Source organism: Pan troglodytes, chromosome 5, assembly GCF_028858775.2.
Source record: "Pan troglodytes isolate AG18354 chromosome 5, NHGRI_mPanTro3-v2.0_pri, whole genome shotgun sequence".
Taxonomy (NCBI): domain Eukaryota; kingdom Metazoa; phylum Chordata; class Mammalia; order Primates; family Hominidae; genus Pan; species Pan troglodytes.
In genome coordinates, this window is record NC_072403.2 from 40157080 (window position 1) to 40183365 (window position 26286).

The 26286-nt window shown below is 43.1% G+C and overlaps 1 protein-coding gene across 1 annotated transcript in view; it reads right to left on the reverse strand.

Moving 5' to 3' along the window:
• Nucleotides 1-677: 677 nt before the first annotated feature.
• NUDT3 (nudix hydrolase 3) overlaps nt 678-26286 on the reverse strand; it is a 112110-nt gene continuing 86501 nt past the window's right edge. The window contains exons 3-5 of the mRNA XM_063812372.1: nt 16639-16683; nt 14440-14524; nt 678-9912 (exon numbers count right to left, since the gene is read on the reverse strand). Coding sequence (XP_063668442.1) covers nt 9734-9912; nt 14440-14524; nt 16639-16683 — 309 coding nt within the window. The 3' untranslated portion in view covers nt 678-9733. The remainder of the gene's footprint in view (nt 9913-14439; nt 14525-16638; nt 16684-26286) is intronic.

The following is a 26286-nucleotide window of genomic DNA, read 5'->3' on the forward strand; positions in this document are numbered from 1 at the left end:
CTGGCTCCTGCTCAGACATGGTTGATACCACATGATTGCCCTGTTCAGGACCACGCCCATGCATAAAACCAAACTCTCTGGACTGGCTTTTGTTGCTTTCCATAATTTGATCTCATCAGTCTTTGTTTTCCATTACAGCTCAAACTGTTCCTTCCATTTTGGGACCAGGGAACAGAGCTCACTTAATGCTGCTCTCCCACTGATGATGCCCACCCATTCTCTGCCTGCAAGCCCTACCACTCACAGCTTCAAAAATGGCTCCGCCCTTCCTGATTCCACCCCACACAGAGGAAAGCAACTTCTTGTGATGCTTCCTTATTCTGGATGTGGCTCACCTCTTACCCCTTCCAGCTCCTTTGGGTCCCCTAGAAAGCCTCCCTGGCTAAGGGGGACAGGCCCTCTCCTCAGCACTGGGCACTGACCGTCTAACCAGGGCTCTGTCTCGGCACCTGGTAGCAAGGACGGCAAGATACAACAACATGCTGATTTTAATAGCCTCTGGCTTTCTCTACTGCGTTTCTCACCTGAATGCCCTGCACACCAAATCTTCCATGGGGTCACCCTTGACCTCTAGGGCAATTCCCAAGAATCTAGCAGAGGAGTGGGGGAAACCAAAAGACTGACATGAAGGACTCAAGGGAAGCCTCTGAAAAGAAGAGACCAGACACTAAAAGGGATGTGTGTGAAATACTGGTTTTTATTGGTTGGCACAAGATTACAACCTACAATTTCAATGCCCTTCCCTCCCACACAGCTCAAATGGAAGGAAACTGATTAACACATAGAAAGGAACGGCAGGCTCACAGGTTTAAGCATTTGTTTTTACAAAAAGGAGTGGGATATGGGGGTGGTCAAGTTTTACGGGTAGTAACAACATTAGATGGCAGGGGGTAAGTCTGCCTGTCCTCCATTGCTGGTACCACATAAGGGATACATTAGTAAAGTAGGGAAAGGGTTATATGTGTGGCTGGCCTGTTCTTAAGAGAGGAAGGTGGGATGGTATCTGCTGTGTACCTGTCTCAGACCAAACCTGGGGCTGGACCAGTGCCCCTTTCTTCTCAGCCCTCCTCCACAGCCTGACTGTACTGCCAGCCGCACCCATGAGAAGGAGGTGTGAAGGAAGCCTGAGGACATCCACCTCGAGAAAAGGAAACAGGAAAACTATTTCCTTCCGCCTTCTCTGGACCAAATTTCACTCCCCTCAGCTCCAGAGAGTGCTGCAAAAATCTTCCTTAGGGACGCTGTGAAGACACGGGGAAGAGGCCAGCCCTGAGCGGGCAAGAAGAAAAGCTTGAACTTTCCATGCAGTACCAAGCAAGGCTATTTTGGAAACAAGCAAACAAACAAAAAATGGAAACCAACACCATATAACCACAGGTTGGGTAGCTCCTAAATCCTGGACAGCATTTGGATTGGGGGTAAGGGCAATTTTACTCCAGCTCCTTGTTTTATAACCCGCACAAGGTGCCAAGAGGTTTAAGGACCACAACTGACCTCTCTCCCTACAAGCACCATTCCTTGGATTCCCAGTTTTGTTGAGCTCATTTGAGGTCATCCTTGCCATCCTCTTAAAAAATGACACAGCCTCTTGGTTATTCCATTTTCTATCCCTTTCTACAATTATGAACACACTCTCTAAACAGGAGATCTATATATGCTCTCATCCTGCAACCCAAGAGATTAGGTGACCTAATGATGAGAAGGCTAACTTATTTGCTTTCCTGGGTGGTCCTGATGGAAATGAACAGCAGCAGAGTTCTGGTGGGATAGAGCAGTCTAGTCTGAGCCACTGTGTGATTCCCCAGGGGACTGGTCCCTGGGTACATGGGTCCCTGGCTCTCTGTCTCAGTTCCACAGATATTACTCAACTTGGCCATTTACGCCTCAGCTAAAACATATGAGCATGAGGGAAAAGGGACAAGAAATACTTTTGTCCTCTAGAAAAACTTAACTCAATACATCTTGGCTACTTAGTCTCAACGCACGGGGTTCCCTGGAAACATTTGTTGAACTTGGCCAAGAGGAGATTGTATATGGATGGCACACCTGGAAAAGGGGAGAAAGCACACTAGTTCATCTCTTTTATAAGTAGAATGGTCCCAGGGATGTTAACCTTTCTGATGCTGATGGTAGATGAGTGGAGTGGAGGCAATCGTGAGAAAACTTAAAAACCCTTAAGCTGTTTGGAGACTACACACCACAGTGGAGCAAACCAAGGTGGGGCCTCACTGCCTCCTCAGAGCCCATCCCTGACCATGTCATTGGATAGGATGGAAGACAAAGTCTTTGAAATGGAGGCTGGGCTGGCAAAAGTAAGTATGAAGATGCTACTACTGGCCTTCCACTTCCTCTCTCTGATACACCTAAGAAGGTGAGAGACACTTGCTTCAATTCCATTTTACAACAGTTCTCAACATCCTGAAATACTCTTGACTTCCTTAAGCACATGGAAAACTGGTAAGCTATATCTTTCTAACTGAAATTTTACTTATTCTAACCACCAACCTTTTCTTTGATTATCAACCAGTTTGACAGTCTTCAGATCACAAAACAATAGAACAGACCTGACATTTACAAAACTGTACTACATACTATCTTTTACAGTAGAGCTGACCAATTACTTTTCTAACTACTAATGCAACACCATGCCACTGGGCCCTGGACTCTGATGTTTCTGATCCCTGAGCAACACATCTATGTCCATTCACAGATGGAAATGAAAGAGTGAGATTCTCAGAGGCTAAACAACATTCTGGGAGCAAATTGGATTTTTGAAGGGAGCGTCCTCTTAGAAAATTCTGAACAAACATGCTCCCAGTCACGAGGGATGGGGTGAGCGGGCAGGTTTCTGTCTGTGAGCTATAGCTCCCTTCTGAACTCCTTCATGTTCTTGGGAGGACACAAGCCTCTTGCTCATTAAGCAAAGGCCCTCCAAGTCTCCTTTTTACTTCAGCACTTTGGAAACTCTCCAAGACTTAACTTCCGATCTGGGGAGGTTCTACGTGGAGCAGACCTATCCTTCTTATTCCTGTTCCTGGGTGTCTCCATAATCAGCCTCTACCTTCCCTGGCATAAGTCATATCTGTTATGCTGCAGGAACTGAGTAACCAAAGCTAGATATCCCTTGGACCACTGATTAGTGACACATTTTCTCCACAACAAAGGGAGGCTAAAGACAAAGGTTTAACCTGAGAAACTTTTTTTTTGGCAAGATAATAAAGAGGTTAAAGAGGCTACGTGGATCTGTCACTGCTTTAGCTTACCATTTTCAATTCAGCACCAAAGTGCTCAGGAAGACAGGCTCAGATCAGGACGACTTCTTAAAGGGATTCACAGGCAATATTACTGACAAAATGATTTTCCAAAGCTGAGCCACGCGCCCCACCCTACAGGGAGGGGAGTAGAATCTTACGGCCCAGCATTGGCATTGAGGCATCTTGCTTTTTTTCCTCAGAATTCCACAAAGGCTTAAGAGTGATCTAAATGCCTGGCTGGAAGCTCAAGTCTAGGAGAGCTATTTTACTGCACTGTTGAGATGTTCTCTGCAAGGTAGTCACAGATAATAAGCAATTTAGTAGATAATTATTCTATACAAGAATTAATGTTCTCTGAAACAGTGATTAATAGAATCTTCACATCTGGCCTGGCTGGGAGGCTTGGGGGCAGGAAAGGGAGGGTGGAAGGATGGGTAGCACATCAAAATGGTGATGAACCTGGCAAAACGACAATGCTGCTGTTTTTGTATCCTTTAAAGCCTATATCCAGGGTTTTAAATGACGCTTTTTTTGTGTGCTTCCTGATAGGAAGTCAAATAAGTTTTAGTATTAAGAACTGGGGATATAAACCAAAGGAAACCTAGAGTCAACTGACTGCTGGAGGAACAGAAGCAATGACTTCTTTCCACCTTCTAGATAGTAATCTTACTTTTGTTGGCTAAAAGCACTTTCTTCAGCATTCTGAGTTAACATGGGTTCCCTATAAGCTCCCCTCCCCAGGTGGACAGTCTTATTTTCTAAGACAAGCTCAAAGCTCAAACTCACCAAATTACCACTATAAACAAAGCTTCAGGGAAGAGACATAACCTTACTTCAAAAGCTTCAGGTCAGAGACAGCCAAAATCATGTGACTGCTAGCCTCAGCTCAAGTAGTGTGCCCAAATCATCACAAAATGGGATTCCCTTCCTTTTTTTTTTTTTTTTTTTGCGACGGAGTCTTGCTCTGTCGCCTAGGCTGCAGTGCAGTGGCGGGATCTCGGCTCACTGCAACATCCACCTCCTGGGTTCAAGCGATTCTCCTGCCTCAGCCTCCCGAGTAGCTGGGACTACAGGAGTGTGCCACCACACCTGGCTAATTTTTGTATTTTTAGTAGAGATGGGGTTTCACCATATTGGTCAGGCTGGTCTTGAACTCCTGACCTTGTGATCCACCCGCCTCGGCCTCCCAAAGTGCTGGGATTACAGGCGTGAGCCACCGTGCCCAGCCCTCCATTTATTAATTTATAAGGGGTCTAGAAGGACAAACTATTTGATTAATTTGAAGGTGAGAGTTATCATTTTCTCAGATGCTCCAACTAGGCTTCTCACATCCCTCAAAGGTTATCAGCTAAAGACAAGAGTTTCTGAGGCTAATGCAAAAACATGGTCAAATATGAAACCGCCCTTTTAGAGGCAGGGTTTGTGAAAGGCTGCTGGCCTCCAAAGGAGAGTATGCCTAAACTCTCTGGGCTCCCAGGACCTGTGGTGACCTCAAGCTAACCTGATGCACAGACAACAGTATCTTTTAGGGACTGCAGCCAATGTTCCCCAATTTACTTTTTTTTTATACCTTAAAATATCAAATGTTTCATTTTTAGGTGATATCCCAAGTGACACAGAAACACAGCTCCTCCGGATGGTGAAGTCTCCGCTGCAAAACTCACGAAACAGCACAGAGGATGACTCTAGGGTGCTCTCCCACTTGCTCCAAGTTAGGCAGGTGCCCTGGTGGAGGCAAGGCTGAGCCATTAACATGCACAGCTCCATATCCTGGAAGCCTCTGTAGCCTTGAGGAGATAGGCTCTATCCAACAGGACTCAGAATAAATGACTGCCACCTCAACTGAGCAGTATGAACTGCCCACCTCAACTGGGCAGTCTGACCTCTTCCATAGTCTTTAAGAAACAGAAGAGCCATTTGCATTATTTAATCACCATTCAATAATCTCCTCCCTCCCCATAGCTGCTTGAGTTAACTGTCCCACAAGTGTCCTGTGGTTTGTAAAGATGAGGGTTATTTTCTGAAATGCAGATGGGACTAGGATGAAGCTGTATTATCAATTACAGCCAACTCTCATTTCTCTTAAAGCAAAAATTCATTCCACTGTGATTTCTCCAGGTATTTCCTGCAATTCTAAATCCACCCTTGATATTAGAGAATATTAAAATCACACAGTTGTGGCAAAAATCACATTGTGGCTATTAAATCCTTTTTGTGAACTAAAAAAAGTGAATGTGGCTTAGGCTAAGCTGTTTTTGTTTTTTGTTTTTTGTTTTTTTTTTTTTTAAAGATGAGGATGCGGACTCCAACAAAGGCATTAAGAAAGTACTACATGAAAATGAGAAATATGTGAAGGATAACATGTGAAATGTACACTCAGGTCTAACAAATACCTATTATTTCTCTGGTTAAGAAGGTTTAGCAGGAGCCTCCAATGAGCACTGTATGTAGAGAAAAGGGAAGGAGCAGGAGGAGGAACAGATCTGCACAGAATTTTTTTCTTAAAAACCACAAAGGGTGACTTTTTTCTTCTAAGCAAGCAAGCCTAAGAGGCATTACATGGGCTGGCTCCTAATATCAAAACAAAATATTTCTTTGCCACAAAGGAACTTGACTATGTAGCAACATTTACAAAACTACTGCAAAACACTCCCAGAGGGCAGTGACCTACTCTGCTCCCCAGAGGCTGCAAGAAGCAAGGCCTCAAGTGCCTCACGTTCCATGGGGCTGTGCAGTGCAATGCAGAAGGCGGAAATCCTGCTGTGACGCCACCCTCGAGACCTTCTGCAGCCTGAGAGGGGGTGATACTCCCACACCCTTTGATCCTTCCAGATGGCTCAGCCTAGATCTAGCAGTGAGAGAGCCCTCTCCATGCAGGGCAGATGGAGTGGTGGACACTTGTAAAAACAAAACACTAACTGTTCCATCCTGTTATATTTGCTGTGAGGAAAATTAAGATTCCTGTTTTATGGGCTGCACTGTTTCTGGAAGACTACAGAAAATCTAACATGGTTGACACTTCGTGGTAGCCCTTCTGTACATACACACACACACACCCAGAGAGAAGACAGAGAGAAAATCCTGGTCCAAAAGATCACATGACCTTACTAGTGTTTCCCCAATGACTGTAATTTATAAACTAAAAATTTTTACAAATCCACTGCTATCTTCTTCTGTCCTGAGTTTGGTAGACTTTAATGGATGCTCCAGCAATAACCAGAATCTAGGACATGCAGACTCACTGTGAGCGAGAGGCTAGGGATCTGCCCTAAACATAGGAACCTGTTTCTATCAAGCCTGAATGAGGTCAGCTCTGATAGAATTAATGACAAATCAATGTCAGTGAAATATTCTGCAAACAGGGTAGCTTTTGTGCTTTCTTTTGATTATTTTCTTTGGGGAGATAAAGGTATTGCAACCATGGGTCTAACTAATCTATCACTAAAGGACTGTGACGACATTCTCAATAAAGACAGTCATGGTGTTTACTGTGCCAAGGAGGGAAAATCCCAGATCATCAGAATCCCAGTGCAACAGAAAACAGCACCAGTTTCAACAATTCTGATGTTGGACAAAGCCTCTTTTTGTCAGTTAAGAAAGCATAAGCACAATCTCTCAGTCAATTGCATTAACAGGAATCCATTCATGTCACTGAAAAATACTTCTTGGCACAGTTCACTTTCCTAACCCAAAGACACCAACAACAATCAAAACTGCACTTTCAGGGTAGTATATTGTTACACTAGCCCAGTCAAAACATACTCAGAACATTTAAAAATGTATAAATTACTGTTAGCACTGCAGTTCCGTTTTATTTTCTTATTTATTTATTGAGACAGAGTCTTACTCTGTTGCCCAGGCTGGAGTGCAGTGGCATGATCTTGGCTTACTGCAACCTCTGCCTCCCAGGTTTAAGCAATTCTCATGCTTCAGCCTACCAAGTAGCTGGGATTACAGGAGTGCACCATCATGCCCAGCTAATTTTTGTATTTTAGTAGAGATGGGGTTTTGCCATGTTGGTCAGGCTGGTCTCAAACTCCTGGCCTCAAGTGACCCACCTGCCTTGGCCTCCCAAAGTGCTGGGATTACAGGTGTGAGCCACTACACCCAACCCTGCAGTCCCTTTTTAAAGAGTACTGACTGTTTTCCTGCAAAGTACTTTCAAATCCATACCATAAAGGTAGAATTTATCTAGAAGAATGTGTTTTTTGAATTCCACCTGGCACTTGGTTAAATCTACTTTATTTTGCCCTTTATTTATTTGAACAGAACTTTAGAATGCTCTAGGTCAGGATAAGAAACAGTGTGTTCGTTTTTAAGAAGGATGTGTGAATAGTAAGTTGGCATTCAGACTCAAGTCCCATGGTATTGTTCTTATCCAATGGGACCTCTCCTTGGGAATATAATTTCTTTCCCAGAGGTATCGTGGTATCCCAAGAATACAACTGCTCTTTGGCTCTGTGTGTGAAGACTGGGAGAGAGGATGTAAACTAAGAGTATATAGCAAAAAAAAAAAAAATTTTTTTTTTTTTTGAGATGGAGTTTCACTCTTATCATCCAGGCTGGACGACAGTGGTGCAATCTCGGCTCACTGCAACCTCTGCCTCCCAGGTTCAAGCGATTATCTCGCCTCAGCCTCCCAAGTAGCTGGGATTACAGGCGCCCACCTAATTTCTGCATTTTTAGTAGAGACGGGGTTTCACCATGTTGGCCAGGCTGGTCTCAAACTCCTGACCTCAGGTGATCCACCTGCCTCGGCCTCCCAAAGTGCTGGGATTACAGGTGTGAGCCACCGTGCCCAGTGAGTAGACAGCAAAATTTAAAGTTCACCAACTGATGTTCCCAAAAGTGCTGAACACTAAATGACACAGGGCTATGAGGTACATACATTTCTTTTAGTAGGAGGGAAAAGTAAAAGCTTTTCAAAGTTTGAGTGCTTTATTAGAATTTTTAAATGAGGCGAACTATGATTTTAATTTCACATCTTGGCTAAGGAGATGCCACTGGAGTACAGAGATAATCTCCTGTCTTAAGCCACGGATCAGTCAGTGTAGCCCTCCCTACCCCTCAATCTCGAGACCCTCTTACTTCCGAACTAAACAACACAATTGGCAAATGAAGCCAGCACGAAACCTGTATCAAAAAACAAGAGAGTCTGCAGTGAGCCAGTGTATTATGTAACCACTGTAATAAGTGATTACGTGGCCTCCCATATGGACCTTTCATATCCTGGTGGGAGATGGGAGACCAATTTAATAGCTCTGAGCATGCTCCATGGTGCAATCACAAGTGCCATGCCAATACAAAGACAAGCAAGCAGGTGAATTTCCCTAGTGTACTTTTCAGGAACACGGTTACTCAGTTCGGGGACAGGAATACACTGATGCACCTGCAAAGTAAAGTTGGATGCTTCAGAGCACATGGACGATACCCAGGTCAGCACGGTGTAAGGCATATATGGACACAAAGAGAGGCCATTGTTGGCAATAAATAGCATTACGGAAAAGATTCCAAACCAGCAGGACAGAAATGGACCTGATGCTCCAGTTTTTTAGATAAGTAATCCCAAGAATCCAGTTCAAACTCTACTGTCAACATGTGGGGCAGAATTCAATTTCTATCATTGTTTTTACAGATCTGGGCTGAGGCCATTTGCTCCTTGCTTGGTTAAAAAAAATAAAAAAATTAAAAAAGGTTTCTTCCTGTTTCTTTCTGGGCAGGGAAATACAGCTTAAAGAAGGAAAGGCCATGAGTCCTGGGAGCACTATGAAGGTAGCTAAACTCTTCCCATATCTACAGTCAATGACTGGGAAATAGAGAAAGGACAGGGCAACCCGCCCAGCCACTAGCATCAAAAACAAAAAGGTATGTTAATTGTGAGGCTCTCAATTCTAGAAATGCCCAAATTAAAAGAGAAAAAAACCTTGAAAAATTAAACAAATTTCTCTTTCTAGAAGTCATTTATTTACATATTATATGTCCGATATATAATGTGTAGATAAATGTATCCTGCAGTGAAAGTGACCACTCTACTGAACTGTACAGCACATTATAGGACAAATTATTGGAAGTTTTCATCTCATACTGGTATCTTTTAATAAAAAAAAAAAAATTAAAAATCAAAGAAAACGTCTGGCCAGGGCCAGGATAAGACAAACAGGAACACTTCAGAATCCAAGGCAGGGGAAGGCTGTTGGCCTCTCTTCAGAGGACTGCAGGGGTGGGAAGAGGGAGGGACAGATCATGCACAAAAGTACTTACAAATTACACACCCAACCCCCACTCTCAATAAAAACAGAAGAAAAAGCCCCATCACTTAACACCAAACAGCAACATTATCAATACACCCTTTCTTTGCTGCCCACCATGCCTTATTTGAAAGAGGAGGCCTGTGAGAAGTGGAAAGAGCCAGGGTGAGAGGGAAGATTTGCACTTCAGTCTAGTTTCCAATTTCCATTTCTCTTACAGGAAGTCTTCAGTCATCTGATGCCTGACATCGAGCTCTGAGCAGAAACCGAGTATGTGGTGGCCACGACTGGGGTGCCATTGTTGGCTGAGTAGCCTTGCCTCAATGTTTCAAAATATGATGCCTGCACGGGTTTGTGATACTGCAGCACTTTTATGGCGTCTTCTATTTTAAACCATTCCCTCTTCCTTCCTGTGGAGGCAGAGAGAAAAGAAACTAGTACAAGAGTAATAAGGTTTCTGAGCCTAGAACTTTTGAGAAAATATAGAAAACATTAAAGCAATGTTTCTTAACACTTTTTTTCTTACAAAAATAACTCAAGCACACTTCATATGCTTCAAATATTATATCGATGTCTAATGCAGAAAGGTGAGAAACCTGAAAACCAAAGAGCTAAGAGTAATTGTGTAAAACCTGCCCTCCAGAGAGAACTACGGCTAGTGTTTTCCTCCTGCCCTCCTGCGTCTCTGAGCTTTCCTTGCTTGCACATACATAGGGATCAAAGCCCAGCAGCATCCCCATCTCCTGTAAAAACTGACATGAGAGCCGGATGAGGTGGCTCACGCCTACAATCCCAGCACTTTAGGAGGCTAAGGTGGGCGGATCGCTTGAGCCCAGGAGTTTGAGACTGGCCTGAGCAACTTGGCAAAACTCTGTCTCTACAAAAAATACAAAAATTAGCTGGGCATGGTAGCATGTGCCTGTACTCCCAGCTACCCAGGAGGCTGAGGTGGGAGGATCACCTGAGCCCGGAAGGTTGCGGCTGCAGTGAGCTGTCATTGCGCCACTGCACTCCAGCAGGGTGACAGAGTGAGACCCTGTCCCAAGGGGGGAAAAAAATCAACATGAGCATCAGCTTCCAGAATTACTAGGATGGCTGGTTTGTAATCAGTAATTCATTTAAAAGTTTTCTTATAAGAGTGAATGTATCTACATAATAGAAAATATTTTTTAAAAGAAGTAAAAATAATCTCAATACAATCACACTTTTATTTTTCAGTCTATTTTCTTACTCTTTTCTAGTCCATGCTTTAAAATCCTTTATATTTTTTCTCTTATAAAAGTAATAACTACCCATAATCTTATAAACCAGAAAAAAACACTCTCAATACCCTAGCACAACTGCCCTTTTTTCATATACTTGAAAAAGAAACAATCTTGAGACAACCAAAATTGGATCATGCTTTCAGGTACTCTGAATCCTGACCAGCTCTGCTAGAGTGTTATGGTCAGGAACAAGGACTCTGAAGCCAAAGTGCTGGGCTCCAATCACATAAATGGCTCCAATGAGCTGTGCAGCCTCGGGTAGCTGTGTTCCTGTTCCATTTTCCTCATCTATAAAACAGACAATAAATAGGGCCTATCTCACAAGTCTGTTATGACTATTAGTATGGAAAGCACCTGAAGAGTAACTGGCTGCTAAAAGAATGTGCTGCTGAATTTGCTTTTTAATTTTTGTTACTGGTTCTTTTTTACTTCATGTTATTTTTTCTTTTCTTTTTCTTTCTCTCTTTTTTTTTTTTTTTTTTTTCCAGAGATAGGATCTCACAGGCTGGATTGCAGTGGTATGATCATAGTTCACTGCAAACTCAAGCTCCCGAACACGAGGGATCTTCCTGCCCCAGCCTTCCAAGTAGCTAGGACTACAAGCACGTGCCACACCTGCTTCTTCTTTTTTTTTTCTTTTTTTGGTATAAATGAGGTCTCAAATTCCTGGCCTCAAGTGATCCTCCTGCCTTAGCCTCCCAAAGTACTTGGAATTACAGGCATGAGCCACCACACCTGTCCTATGTCACACTACTTCTTAAGCAATCTATATTATGAAAAAAATATGAGACATTGCCATTGCTAGAAAGGCTAAGGCAGAAGGACTGCTTGAACCCAGGAGGTTGAGGCTGCAGTGAGCTGTGATCATGCCACTGTACTCCAGTCTGGACAACAGAGTGAGACTGTCTTTTTTTTAAAGACATTTATGGCTGCATTATGTCATAGTATCTAGTATGGATGTATTATCATTCACTTAAGCATTTCCATATCACTGGACATCAATTGTCTGTGATTATTATTATTATTATTATTATTATTGAGACAGAGTCTCAGTCTGTCACCCAGGCTGGAGTACAGCGATGTGATCCCGGCTCACTGCAACCTCTGCCTCCCAGGCTCAAGCAATTCTCATGGCTCAGCCTCTCAAGTAGCTGGGATTACAGGCGCCCACAACCACACCCAGCTAATTTTTGTTTATTTATTGAGACGGAGGCTCACTCCGTCATGCAGGCTGGAGTGCAGTGGCGTTATCTTAGCTCACTGCAATCTCCGCCTCCCGGGTTCAAGCAATTCTCCTGCCTCAGCCCCCAAGTAGCTGGGACTACAGGCGCACACCACCACGCCCAGCTAATTTTTGTATTTTTAGTAGAGATGGGGTTTCAGCATGTTGGACAGGCTGGTCTCGAACTCCTGACCTCAAGTGATTCACCCGCCTTGGCCTCCCAAAGTGCTGGGATTACAAGCGTGATCCACCATGCCCAGTGATTTTAATTATTATAAATAATGCTATTTTTTTAAAACGTTCCCCGTTTTTTCTTTCTTTTTAACCTTCTAGGGAAAGATATCTAGCACAAGAACTACAAAAATAGAGCTTTTGAACTTTCAAGGGCTCCTGATTTATACTGCAAAAGTGCTTTACAGAAAGGCGACACTGATTCCCAGTCCTGCTTGTGTATGTCAGGATGTCAGTCTCACCACATTCCTGCCAATATTAGCTTTTCTTTAACATTGACAAAATTTTTTTTTTTTGAAACAGTCTTATCTGTTGCCCAGGCTGGAGTGCACTGGCGTATTCTTGGCTCACTGCAACCTCCACCTCCTAGGTTCAAGTTATTCTCCTGCCTCAGCTTCCTGAGTAGCTGAAATTACAGGTGTGCGCCACCATGCCTGGCTAATTTTTGTATTTTTAGTAGAGATGGGGTTTCACCATGTTGGCCAGGCTGGTCTCGAACTCCTGACCTCAAGTGATTCACCTGCCTCAGCCTCCCAAAGCGCTGGGATTACAGGCGTGAGCCACTGCAACTACAGTTTAACAGGGTGGTGTTAAACTATGGTGTTTAACAGCTGTATAACATTCCATCAGACACATGTCATTCATTGATTTGTCATTCATTGAGTTATACATTTAAGATGCAAATTTTAACCAGTAAGAATAATGGTAGTAAGATCATCTGAAGGAAGGCTCCATAGCTTGTCATATTTTAGATTATTTCATTAGGGTCAATTCTCAGAAGTGGGAGTACAAGGTGAAAGGCTTGTTTGAATATTAATAGAGCAACGGTACCTAAAAAAATTAGTATCACAAGTGTATGACTCCTGCCTGACAGAGAGTGCTCTGAGGATAGGGCCACACCACACATCCACTGCAGTCTCCTTTTCAAGCGCTAGCACACCTGTCAGGGAGTCTGTTTTCAGTATATCCACACTGAATTTATTTCCTTGAGCACCCTGCATTATTACTAGACACAAAGCCATCAAGAGCCAAAGGGCTACGAACTGCCCAGAGTAACAACGTGAGGGGCATGGCGGCAAGGCAAACACTAACATTAAAGTGAGAATGTTGGCAAATAAATTTTATCTGTCTGCCAATTTGTAATGGAAATTAGTGTTCTCCTTTCTAGAATATACTTTCCTTCAGAAGTAAACAATCAAACCATGAACCAACCTTTGTACCACCACAGTTTATAGTTCCAAAGATGTAAACGTTAACAGCCATCTGAGATCAAAGAAAATGGCTCCTTTGGGAGAAAGTTGGGTGTACCTAAAGGGTACACACAGCACTTTTTGTAAAAGTTCATAAATTTTATTTTTATATTCATATAAAATATGAAAAAAATATAAAAATATATATTATAGATATATTCATATTTTATAAGAATAAAACTAGAAACCACCTGCACTATTCTGTATCTACTAAATGATTTCTGGAGGGACTCACACCACCAAACCAACAGTTTTCTCAACAATATAAATGTCATGAGGAAAAAGACCAGGGTCCTGCTCTCACTTATGGTCCCCATGGCCAGCAGTGAGCCTGGCATGGCGGAGGCCCTCAATCAGTATCTGCTCAGGAGGTGCAGAAGTATAGCCCTTTTGGCAAGGACCCAGTTTGATTTTAGAAGCAACACTTCTTATTTTTAGGGGTCATGCTTCTATTTGTGGACCATGTACTCACTTCAGATTCCATTTAAACATTTCAAAATACTATCAGGTTCAAAATGTACATGCTTGTTTTATTATACACATCCTTCAATTATTTCTATTCTTTATCCAGCTCTTGTTGTTCTGTTTGTTTGTTTGTTTTTGAGACAGAGTCTCACTCTGTTGCCTAGGCTGGAGTGCAGTGGCATGATTATGGCTCAATGTGACCTCAAACTCCCAAGCACAAATGATCTTCCTGCTTCAGCCTCCTGAGAAGCTGCGACCACAGGCATGTGCCATCACGCCGAGCTAAGTCTTCTGATTTTTGTAGAGATGAGGTCTTACTAGGTTGCCCAGACTGGTCTAGAACTCTGGGCTCAGGTGATCCTCCTGTGTTGGCCTTCCAAAGTACTGGGGTTATAGGTGAGTACTGAGCCTGGTACGCTCTTGTTTCTGGCTCTGGTCATGACCTGTGGCATGGCAAGGGCTGGTTGTGAGGAGCCCTTTCCAGGTTGTCTGGAGATGGCTTACCAATGTTAACTGAATCTTCCCAGTCTTCCAGCACTTCAGTGACAATGAGCACATAGACATACGTCCTGTGCTTCCTCTCCTGGTTCTGAAGGGCAAAGAGAGAAGGATAGAGAGAATTTTTCCTTAGAAAGCTGGAATTACTTAAATGAAACACACTCTTATGCATATGTCCAGAGAGCTCAGACACAAAGATTCTAAACTTTTACTTTTTATGGTCCTACAGTTATAGCTACATGATTTAAAACAGGCCACACTTGAATTTGAGGGTGTGCTCTTTGGCTGGACTTCTAAAACCAAGTAATTATATTGGTTTTTCCTCCCCTTCCCCTAAATACAACTTCACAGGAATACTGTGAATCAAGAAAAAGGCATCATGTAAATTTAACTAGCTAGACCACCAGGGAGAGGACTGTGGATGGGTGGGCTACCACAGAGGTCTCAAACTTCAGTGACCCCAGCAAGGCAAACAAGCTGAGTGTGACACACACACACACCCACGCACACCCCTTTTCCCACCCACACCCCTTTTCCCACTAACCCCACTTACCTTATTTTTTTTTTTTTTGAGAGAGAGCCTTACTTTGTCACCTACGGTAGAGCACAGTGGCATGATCATGGCTCACCACAGCCTTGACCTTCCTGAGCTTAGGTGATCTTCTCACCTCAGCTTCTTGAGTAGCTGGTACAGGTGCACATCACCATGCCCTGCTAATTTTTGTATTTTTAGTAGAGACAGGGTTTCGCCATGTTGGCCAGGCTGGTCTCAAACTCCTGACCTCAAGTAATCCGCATGCCTAGGCCTGGGAAAGTGCTGGGATTACATATGTGAGCCACCACACCCAGCCAATTTTTGTATTTTTTTGTAGAGACAGGATTTCACCATGTTGCCCAGGCTGGTCTTAAACTCCTAGGCTCAAGTGATCCTCCCACTTTGGCCTCCCAAAAGGCTGGGATTACAGGCATGAGCCACAGTGCCCAGCCACCTTTTAAAAAAATTTATTTGTTGCCAGGGGCGGTGGCTCATGCTTGTAATTCCAGCACTATGGGAGGCCAAGGTGGGTGGATCACCTGAGGTCAGGAGTTCCAGACCAGCCTGGCCAACATGGTGAAACCCTGTCTCTACTAAAAATACAAAAACTGGCCAGATGTGGTGGCGGGCACTTGTAATCTCAGCTACTTGGGAGACTGAGGCAGGAGAATCACTTGAACCTGGGAGGCGGAGGTTGTGGTGAGCCGACATCGCACCATTGCACTCCAGCCTGGGTGACAGAGCAAGACTCTGTCTCAAAAAAAAAAAAATTATTTACATATCTATTTTTTCATCAGAGACCTTTCTTCTGACATTTTTATTTTGTAAACTTTTTGTAGAGATAGAGTCTCACTCTGTTGCTCAGGTTGGTCTTGAACTTCTACCCTCAAGAGATCTTCCTGTGTCAGCTTCCCAAAACGCTGGGATTATAGGTGTGAGCCACCACGCCCAGCATCTGCTCATCTTTATTTCTCCTGATTTCTCACTTTTCCCTGCCTTCTTTCAAATTTGTATCACAGCTTATTTGTTTTTCCTCTCTTTGTTATAGTTACTTATCTTCTATTTTTCTTCTGTCTCTCTACACTTAGCTACCTTTCCTCCTACCTTGGTAGGAGACAAAGAAAAGTAGGAATGGGGTAAAATAATATTTAAAAATAATTCTAGTAGTTTAGGGAACAAGACTATGGGATTTCCTTCTTTCTTTCTTTTTTTTTTTAAAGCATGTTATTCTCTGTTGGTGTTGCTTTCTTTAAAAAACTCACCGAGGTTGGGCATGGTGGCTGACGCCTGTAATCCTGGCATTTTGGGAGGCTGAGGCAGGAGGATAGCTTAAACGCAGGAGTTTGAGACCAGCCTGGGCAACATGGCAAGACCCTGTCTCTACAAAAAATTTAAAAATTTAGAAGGATGGTGGTGTATCCATGTAGTCTCACCTACCCGGGAGGCTGATGCAGAAGACTGCTTGAGCCCAGGAGTTCAAGGCTGCAGTGAGCTATGACTGTGCCACTGCACTCCAGCCTGGCTGACAGAGTGAGACCTTGTCTCAAAAAGTTAAAAATAACTAAAAAAAAAAAAAAAACTCGCTGAAACAGAAATGGCATTTTTCCTATGTTAATATCTGTGTGGTTATTAATACATATCATTTGTACCAAAGATTTTAACAGACTTACCTCAAAAATTCCAACTAATCTTCCCAATGTCCCTTTTACTCCAGCCTAGAAAGTGGAAAGAACAATTAATGCACTGATAGTATTATATTGCTGGCCTCATTCTGAGTCTTCTTAAGCAGTTTATAAAATAGAAACAAAAAACAAGAGGACACAGCTTGGCAGACTCCACATCTGTGAAGTGATACCAGTGTTTCCTGTGTGTCACCGACTGCTAACCTGCTAACAGCAGTGTATGCTCTGGGAAGTTAGAATGCCTTTCATTTCTTCTGGTCTCTCTCCCTACTGCAAAGCTAGCCAAGCAGAGCAAGATCATCAGGCCATGAAGCCACCACACCAAAAATATTCTGAGGTATTGATTACTTCAGGCCAGGCACTGCCACTCTGGGAGGCTGAATTGGGAGGATCGCTTGAGGATAAGAATTCAAGATCAGTTTGGTCAACATAGCAAGATCCTGCCTCTAAAAATTTGTTTTTAAATTAGCCAGTCATGGCAGCATGTGGCTATAGTCCCAGCTACTGGGGAGGCTAAGGTGAGAGGATCACCTGAGCCCAGGAGTTCAAGGTTGCAATGAGCTATGATTGCACCACTGCACTCCAGCCTGGGTGACAAAGTGAGACCATGTCTCAAAAACAAATAAATTAATTAATTGGTCGGGTACTATGGCTCATGCCTGTAATCCCAGCACTTTGGGAAGCTGAGGCGGGTGGATCACTTGAGCTCAGGAGTTCGAGACCAGGCTGGGCAACATGGTTAAACCCTGTCTCTACAAAAAATACAAAAATTCGTTGGGTGTGATGGTGCATGCCTGTAGTCCCAGCTACTCGGGAGGCTGAGGTGGGAGGGTTGTTTGGGTCCAGGAGGTGGAGGCTGCAGTGAGCCGAGATCACACCACTGCACTCCAGCCTGGGTGACAGAGCCAGACCCTGTCGGTAAATACATACATACATACACGCATACATACATACATAGATTACTTCATTCACTTATTCATTCAACAAATACATACTAAATGCCTAATTTGAACCAGAAAACAGTATATGTGCCAGAGATGTAACAGTGAATAGGCTAGAACGCAAGATCCCACGGGATTAAGACCCTGCTCTGACTTGGCTGTCTGTATACAATATGGTGGAAGAGAGTTTGGCACCCTGCAAGAACTCAAGAAAGCCTAGATGAACAAGAACATAAACATGGTAATTCTGCTACGGGTAAGTATCATGACAGAAATACACAGAGTGATGTGATGACAAGGAGTGGCAGGAAGAGGGATAACTTCAGTGGTTAGACCTTTTTTTTTTTTTTTGAGATAGAGTCTCGCTCTGTCACCCAGGCTGGAGTGCAGTGGTGTGATTTTGGCTCACTGCAACATCCACCTCCCGGGTTCAAGCGATTCTCCCACCTCAGCCTCCCAAGTAGCTGGGACTACAGGTGCCCGCCACCACGCCCGGCTAATTTTTTCTATTTTTTAGTAGAGACAGGGTTTCACCACGTTAGCCAGGATGGTCTCGATCTCCTGACCTCGTGATCCGCCCATCTCAGTCTCCCAAAGTGCTGGGATTACAGGCGTGAGTCACCGCGCCTGGCCTGCCTTTTCTTAAATAAGAAAACAGTAACTTGCTTCTCTACATTTTTATAAATAACTGCCCTCCACAGCCAGCTAAAACTAGCTAGCTTATACTTCATGAATTAACCAGTGAAGCTGCCTGACAAGTGGGACAAGCTGCCAGGCCAGCCTGGGTTGGAAAGGCAGTTCTGTACTCTGATCCCAGGCAGCCTGAACACACTCTGCTCATCTCCTGAGACATGTCACCTGTGCTCCTGCCACAAGCCTCCACTGAGGGTCTGGAAGGAGAGCTGTTGGGGCAGATGAGGGCCTTGGGGGACAGAGGTAAGAAAAGTCATTGTTTTTTTTTTTTTTAACTCTTGTCACCCAGGCTGGAGTGCAGTGGCATGATCTCGGCTCACTACAACCTCCGTCTCCCAGGTTCAAGCGATTCTCTTGCCTCAGCCTCCCGAGTAGCTGGCACTACAGGTGTCTTACAGGTGCACATCACCACACCCGGCTAATGTAAAAAAAAAATATATATATATATATATTTTTAGTAGAGACGGGGTTTCATCATATTGGCCAGGCTGGTCTTGAACTCCTGACCTCATGATCTGCCCGCCTCAGCCTCCCAAAGTGCTGGGATTACAGGTGTGAGCCACTGCACCCGGCCCAAGAAAAGATTTAAGAGGCCATCATTCACCTTTCTCCTCCACAAAGGAGAAAGTCTCTTTAGCAGCTACTATCCAATATTTTTTTCTTAAACTAGAAGTTTATGAAACAATCTCCAAACTTTTAGGGCACAAATCAACTTAACATTATGACAACTCAATATAATTAATTTAAAACTTTTGTTTGGCTGGGCACGGTGGCTCAAGCCTGTAATCCCAGCACTTTGGGAGGCCGAGGTAGGTGGACTGCTTGAGCCCAAGAGTTCGAGACCAGCCTGGGCAATAAGGTGAAACCCTATCTCTACAAAACAAAAAATTAGCTGGGGATGGTGGCACATGCCCATAGTCCCAGCTACTCAGGAGGCTGAAGTGGGAGGATCACCCCAGCTCAGGAAGTCAAGGCTGCAGTGAGCCACGACTGCACCACTGTACTTCCAGCCTGGGCAACAGAGACATCTTGTCTCAAAAAAACAAAACAAAATAACTTCAAAACACAAAATTTCGTTTAATAATAGTAACCTCTGCTTTCGACACCAACATATATCTGTGATTCACTCTGTGTCAGATGCAGTTAAGAAAAATGTAAAAGTACCTATTTGAAATAGACAGAAATGTGTAAAATCTAGTGTAAATCAAATTATGCTGCCATTTGTACACCAACATTTCAGTGGTATTTTTCACTTCTAATTAGTCTTTCACCTTGTAGAATGTAGAAACTAATGATGTTTGTTTGTTTAAAGAGATGGTGTCTATGTTGCCCAGGCCGGCCTCAAACTCCTGGGATCAAGCAATTCTCCTGCCTCAGCCTCCTGAGTAGCTGGGATTACAGGTGCATGCCACCACACACGGCTAATGATACTTTTTATTTGTCCCTTAGCCTTTCTTTCATAATATTTATGGGATCTAATTAGCAGAATTCTATTTAATGTGATCTTACCAATAATTCTATAGTATAAAGCAAATAAATATTTCCCTCTTTACCAATTTTAAAAATTGGAATTCAGCACTTTTCTCAGGAAGAGGTCCCCCCTTTAGTAAAAGGATTTCAGTTCTTTAAAGTCATAGTGCTGACAAAAAAGAAAAATTTCTCACAGGCAAAGGTTCTCCCAGACAGCTTACCTTAACTATCTTACTTTTTCACAATTTTCCCAGACTCAGAGTCCAACTTTCATCTCCTAGTTTTTTCTCAAATGCTGCCACAAGCAATCTGAGAGTGGGTTATTTTTATCTGTCACATGATTCCTGCATGCAGGTCGGGATATGTGTCAGGGCCACATCTGACAGATATTTGGCTCACACATTTGGGGATAAGATTGAATTCAAGGGTATATTAAATTTGGTCCCATCAGGATGCTAGTATGGATCTGTCTTTTGCAAAATTATATGAAAGCAGTTACAATTTCAATCTATATGTCAAAAGCCACTAATCTAGAGAGGGAGTCTTTATTTAAAAGTCCATCTTAGTAGAGGTAATTCTTTCACCCTTTTCTAGTACTTTAGGCCTGGTTAACAAAAATAATCTGAACAATTGCCTACCCTTTTTCTTTTTTTTAAGAGACAGGGTCTCACTCTGTCGCCCAGGCTAGGGCGCATGGACATAGCTCACTGCAGCCTTGAACTCCTGGGCTCAAGTGATCCTCCTGTCTTAGCCTCCCAAGTAGCTGGGGCTATAGGCATGTGCCACCAAGACCGGGTATTTTCTTGAATTTTTTTTTTTTTTTAAGTCCAGGTGTGGTGACTCACGCCTATAATCCCAGCACTTTGGGAGACTGAGGCAGGTGGATCACCTGAGGTCAGGAGTTCAAGACCAGCCTGGCCAACACGGCAAAACCCCATCTCTACTAAAAACACAAAAATTACCCGGGCGTGGTGGGTGCCTATAATCCCAGCTATTCAGGTGGGTGAGGCAGGAGAATCACTTGAACCCAGGAGGCAGACACTGCAGTGAGCCAAGATTGTGACACTGCACTCCAGCCTGGGTGACACAGCGAGACTGTCTCAAAAAAAAAAAAAAAAAAATTATTTTTTATTTTTGAGAGACAGGGTTTCGCTGTGTCACCCAGGCTGGTCTTGAAATCCTGGTCTCAAGCAATCCTCCCACCTTGGTCTCCCAAACTGCTGGGATTACAGGTGTGAGCCACCTGCCCGGCCCTGCTTTTTTAAGAGAAAAAAACACAAGTGTCTCTTTTTCCTATGAGGTGTTCTACTGGGATTGAGGTATTTCTCTGGAAAGGGCTGGATCCGATCTTGCTCTGTGGCAGTCTCCCTGTGTATGTACAAAAGCTTAGGCAGAGGCACTAATGTGGGTGATGGCCCTTTGAACCTGTGCCTAAAACGATCTACCACAAGGAATCCTGACTTTGTTGGCACAAGTGGACCGTCATTTTCTGAAACCAGCTTTTCACTCTACAGTGGACATTTTGACCGACAATGATGTTTGCCCAGCCCACAGGCATTCCCCTTCCCTTGCTGCTACCAGGGAGACCCAGATTCTGTCCAGGTGGGGGTTGTGGTGTACTTTGAGATGGCATGCCTAAGCAAGGCACAGGAAATTCTGCTCCCCTCTGCAGGGACTAGTTCAGAGGTGCTGTATGTCCAACAGCTCCTTAGAGGCTGTCTCTCAGGGACTTCTGGAAAAGATTTCCCAACACGATAAAAAGACTGCACAAAAAGAAACCCTGTACTTCCTTGTCAAGTGGGGATGTGAAAGCTGGAGCTGCTACCATCATCTGATCATAAGGGGAAGGCCAAAGAAATCTAGAAAGAAGCTGACCCAGCGCCCTGATGCTGTGAAGCAATGAAGTAATAATGGCCAGTGTCCGGGGCTTTCATGTTTCCCACATAACTGATGATGCTGAAGCCACTTTTAGTCAGGTGTTCTGTTATTATTTGTAGCTGAAAGGTTCCTGCTACTTCTTCCCTTGATTTAAAAGGCAGCTCTCTGAGAAGACCAAGAACTGTATTCCCACTCCCTGGCAAGAGACAACTACTCACCTGAAAATGGTGTTTATCATTCTCTTGCATGTTTTTATACTTTTACTACTTGGGTATGTATCCACTATTAACAGTATTTGCTGCAAGTTTCTCTACTGAATTTAAAAAAGGTATTTTACCTTCTATAACTTTTTCCCTCAGTATTATGTTTCAGAGTTTTAGCTATATTGACACATGTAGTTCTAGGTAATTCATTTTAATTGTTGAACAGTTATCTATTTTAGGAATTTACCATAATTTATTAATCTACTCCCTTGTCAGTTTACTTCTGCTATTATTAAAAATGCTGCAAAAAAACTCTCTTGTAGATCTAATCTATCTCCTTGTTACCAAGTGAAAGAGTTTCTCGAAGATTTATACTAAAAGTCAAATTTCTCAGTCACAGAGGATAAGTACCTCCAGATATTTTCAAGTTGGTCTCTTTTGGTAGATCAACTGCAGAGATAGTGACCATTCTCCACCTCTCCCTACATCCATATCCTTTGACATTAATTCTGCAGCTCTTCCCATCAAGGGATAGAATCTACTTACCCATCCCTATATCTAGACTTGCCTTGTGTCTTGCTTCGGCCAACAGAATGTAGAAGAATGGTTTACCAGGTCCAAGCCTAGGCCTCAAGAGGCCTTGTAGTTTCCACTTTTCCTCCTGGAACTCTGCCATCGGCATATGAATAAGCCTGAGCTTAGGCTCCTAAAGGATGAAAGACCACAGCTGTCTAGGCTGAGTGGCCTACAGCCAGCTAACCTCCAAACTGTGTGAGAGCATAGCCAAGATCAGCAGAGTTGCCTACTCAACTCAGAGCTGGCTGCAGACATCTGAATAGTCCAGCTGACACCAGAAGTTGACCTTGGCTTGTAAGGAGTAATAAGTACTATTTTAAGCCACTGCATTTTGGAATAGTTTGTTATACAGCAAACTGATACACTCTCCAAAGTACACAGGCAGTGTATGAGTTGCCATCACTCTTGTTCCTCTTCAATATTTAGTATTTGTTGTTAGCCATTTTCCCTCCCCACTTCTGGATCAATATGAGTGTGAAATTGTATTACATTATTTTTTAACTGAAATTGTGCACTTTTTCCTACTTCAGTGAACATTCAGATTTCCTCTTAGGGGCATTATATATTCGCAGCCTTATTTGACAAGTGACCATCATAATGAATCTGCAGTTCTTTGTATCTTTATTTATTTATTTATTTATTTATTTATTTATTTTGAGACCAGTCTCTGTAGCCCAGGCTGGAGTACAGTGGTGCAATCATGGCTCACTGCAGCCTTGACCTCCCAGGCTCAAGTGATCCTCCTGCCTCAGCCTCCTGAGTAGCTGGGACTACAGGCACGTGCCATCACAACTGGCTTTTTTTTTTTTTTTTTTTTGGTAGAGATGAGGTTTTGCCATGTTGCCCAGGCTGGTCTCAAACTGCTGGGCTCAGGCAATTCTTCCATTTCAGCTTCCTTCTTGATACTTATGCTCTGTGGCAAATATTTTCTCCCAATCTGGCACTTGTCTTTTACCCTTGTTTTCAATGTTCTTTGCTGAGCATATTTTATTAGACACAGTTTATTTTACTTATCTTTACCTTTTGTGTTAGTTATCTTGTTTAAGAAACACATCCATGGCCGGGTGCGGTGGCTCATGCCTGTAATCCCAGCACTTTGGGAGGCCGAGGTGGGCAGATTGCCTCAGCTCAGGAGTTTCAGACCAGCCTGGGCAATATGGTGAAACCCGTCTCTACTAAAATACAAAAAATTAGCCGAGCGTGGTGGCGTGTGCCTGTAGTCCCAGTTACTCGGGAGGCTGAGGCAGGAGAATTGCTTGAACCTGGGAGGCGGAGATTGCAGTGAGCCAAGACTGCGCCACTGCACTCCAGCCTGGGTGACAGAGCGAGAGACTCCGTCTCAAAAAAACAAAACAAAAAACAAAAAAACACATCCCTATTCCTATGGCATAAAATTACAGTCACATATCTTTTCTAATTATCTGAGAGTTTTATCGTACGATCCATCTGTAATTTATTTCCAAATAGCCAATGGTCTAGAGACTCCAGAATAGAGCCATAGATATTACTGTTTTACTAATTTAGTTGTTAACTTATGTACTAATAGCATATGCATATGATTTTAACTAATACAACTTTATCTTAATACTTGGAATACCCTTCTCTGCTCTTCTTTAACAAAAACTTCTAAGCCATTTTTGTACCTTTATCCATCCATATAAATGCCAAAAATCAGTTTTTTCAGATATTTTGGCAGTGGTGCAAACACAGCTTACTGCAGCCTTGACCTGCTGGGCTCAAGTGATCCTCCCTCCTCGGCCTCCTGAGTAGCGCGGATCACAGATGCGTGTCACCATACTTGGCAATTTTTTTCTTTCTTTTTTTTTTTTTTTTTGTAGAATTGGGGTTCTCATTATGTTGCCCAGGCTAGTCAGAACCAGAAATATTCAGCTGGTTTTCTTAGATATCAATCTTATCTCTTGCAGTCCTTCTAAATGTGTTCACTAATTCTATTAATAATAGTTCCTGTTGTTTTTCTTTCGTTTTCTAAGTTAATAATCACATCTTCTGTAAATAAGGACAATTTTGTCTCTGGAATCTTTACAATTTGTATTTATTTTTCTTGTCTTAATTGCAGTGGCTAGGATCGCAGTTCAATATTAAATGTTAGCATAATAGCAAGCATAACTGTCTTATTCTTATCTGTCATGGGAATGCTTTGAACATTTCAAAAATACGATGTTTGCTATTGGTTTTATTAGATACTCTATCAGGTTAAGGAAGTTCCTTTTGTTTTTAGCTTGCTAACAGTTTTTATAATGAATAGGTGTTGAATTTTAATAAATTTTTACTTAGAATTTGTGCAAATTCTCATTCATAAATGACAATTTACTGTTCTTTTCTAGTGTAATTATCGAGATCAGGGGTCAGCAAACTACAGCTTACAGGCCAAATCCATCCTGCCATCAGTTTTTGTAAATAAAGTTTTACTGGAACATAGCTGTGTCATTCGTTTAAGTATTGTCTACGGCTGCTTTCACATCACAATAGGAGAGCTGAGTGGCTAAAACAGATACCATATGAATTCTAAAGCCTAAAACATTTACTATCTGGCCCTTTATAGAAAGTCTGCTACGAGGCCAGGCGCAGTGGCTCATGCCTGTGATCCCAGCACTCTGGAAAGCCGAGGCAGGTGGATCACCAGAGGTCAGGAGTTCGAGAGTAGCCTGGCCAACATGGTGAAACCCCCATCTCTACTAAAAGTACAAAATCAGCTGGGTGTGGTGGCGCATGCCTGTAATCCCAGCTACTCGGGAGGCTGAAGGAGGAGAACCACTTGAACCTGGGATGCAGAGGTTGCAGTGAGCTGAGATGACGCCACTGTACTCCAGCCTGGGTGACAAGAGTGAAACTCTGTCTCAAAAAAAAAAAAAAAAAAAAGAAAGTTTGCTATCACTGGGCATGGTGGCTCATACCTGTAATCCTAGCACTTTGGGAGGCTAAGGTGGAAAGACTGTGAGCCCAGGAGTTCAAGACCAGCCTGGGCAACATAGTGAGACCCCATATCGAAAGAAGGAAAGGAAAGGAAAAGAAAGGAAAAAGGAAAGGAAGAGTTTGCTAATCATTAATCAAGATCTTACCGGTCTTACAAAAGGTATGTAACTATCCTCCTCTAAATAGTCTTCAAGAATATACATATTTAAAAATTTTAGTAAAATTAATCTAGTCTGATCTTGGTATTTTTTGGCAGGAAGGAAGGTGATTACTACTTAATTTAAGGACTAATGATCTATGTGTAGGTTTTCAAATTTTTCTTTTTCCTTTTTTTTTTTTTTTGTTTTTTTTGAGAAAGGCTCTTACTCTGTCTCCCAGTCTGGAGTGCAGTGGCGCAGATCATGGCTCACTGCAGCCTTGACTACCCAGGCTGAAGCAATCCTCCCACCTCAGCCTCCTGAGTAGCTGGGACAACAGGGTGCACCATCATGCCCAGCTAATTAAAAACTTTTTTTTTTTTTTTTTGGTAGAGATGAGGTCTCACTATATTGCCAAGGTTGGTCTTGAACTCCTGGGCTCAAGTGATCCTCCTGCCTTCGCCTCCCAAAGTGCTGGGATTACAGGCATGAGCCACTGTGCCTGGTCTGAATTTTTTTTTTTTTTTTTTTTTTTTGAGACAGAGTCTTGCTCTGTCACCCAGGCAGGAGAGCAATGGCGTGATACTGGCTCACTGCAACCTCCATCTTCCGGGTTCAATCAGTTCTCCTGCCTCAGTCTCCCTAGTAGCTGGGACTACAGGCACGTGCCACCATGCCTGGCTAATTTTTTAATTTTTAGTAGAGATGGGGTTTTACCATGTTGGCAGGCTGGTCTCGAACTCCTGACTTCAAGTGATCCACTCGCCTTGGCCTCCCAAAGTGCTGGGATTATAGGCGTGTGAG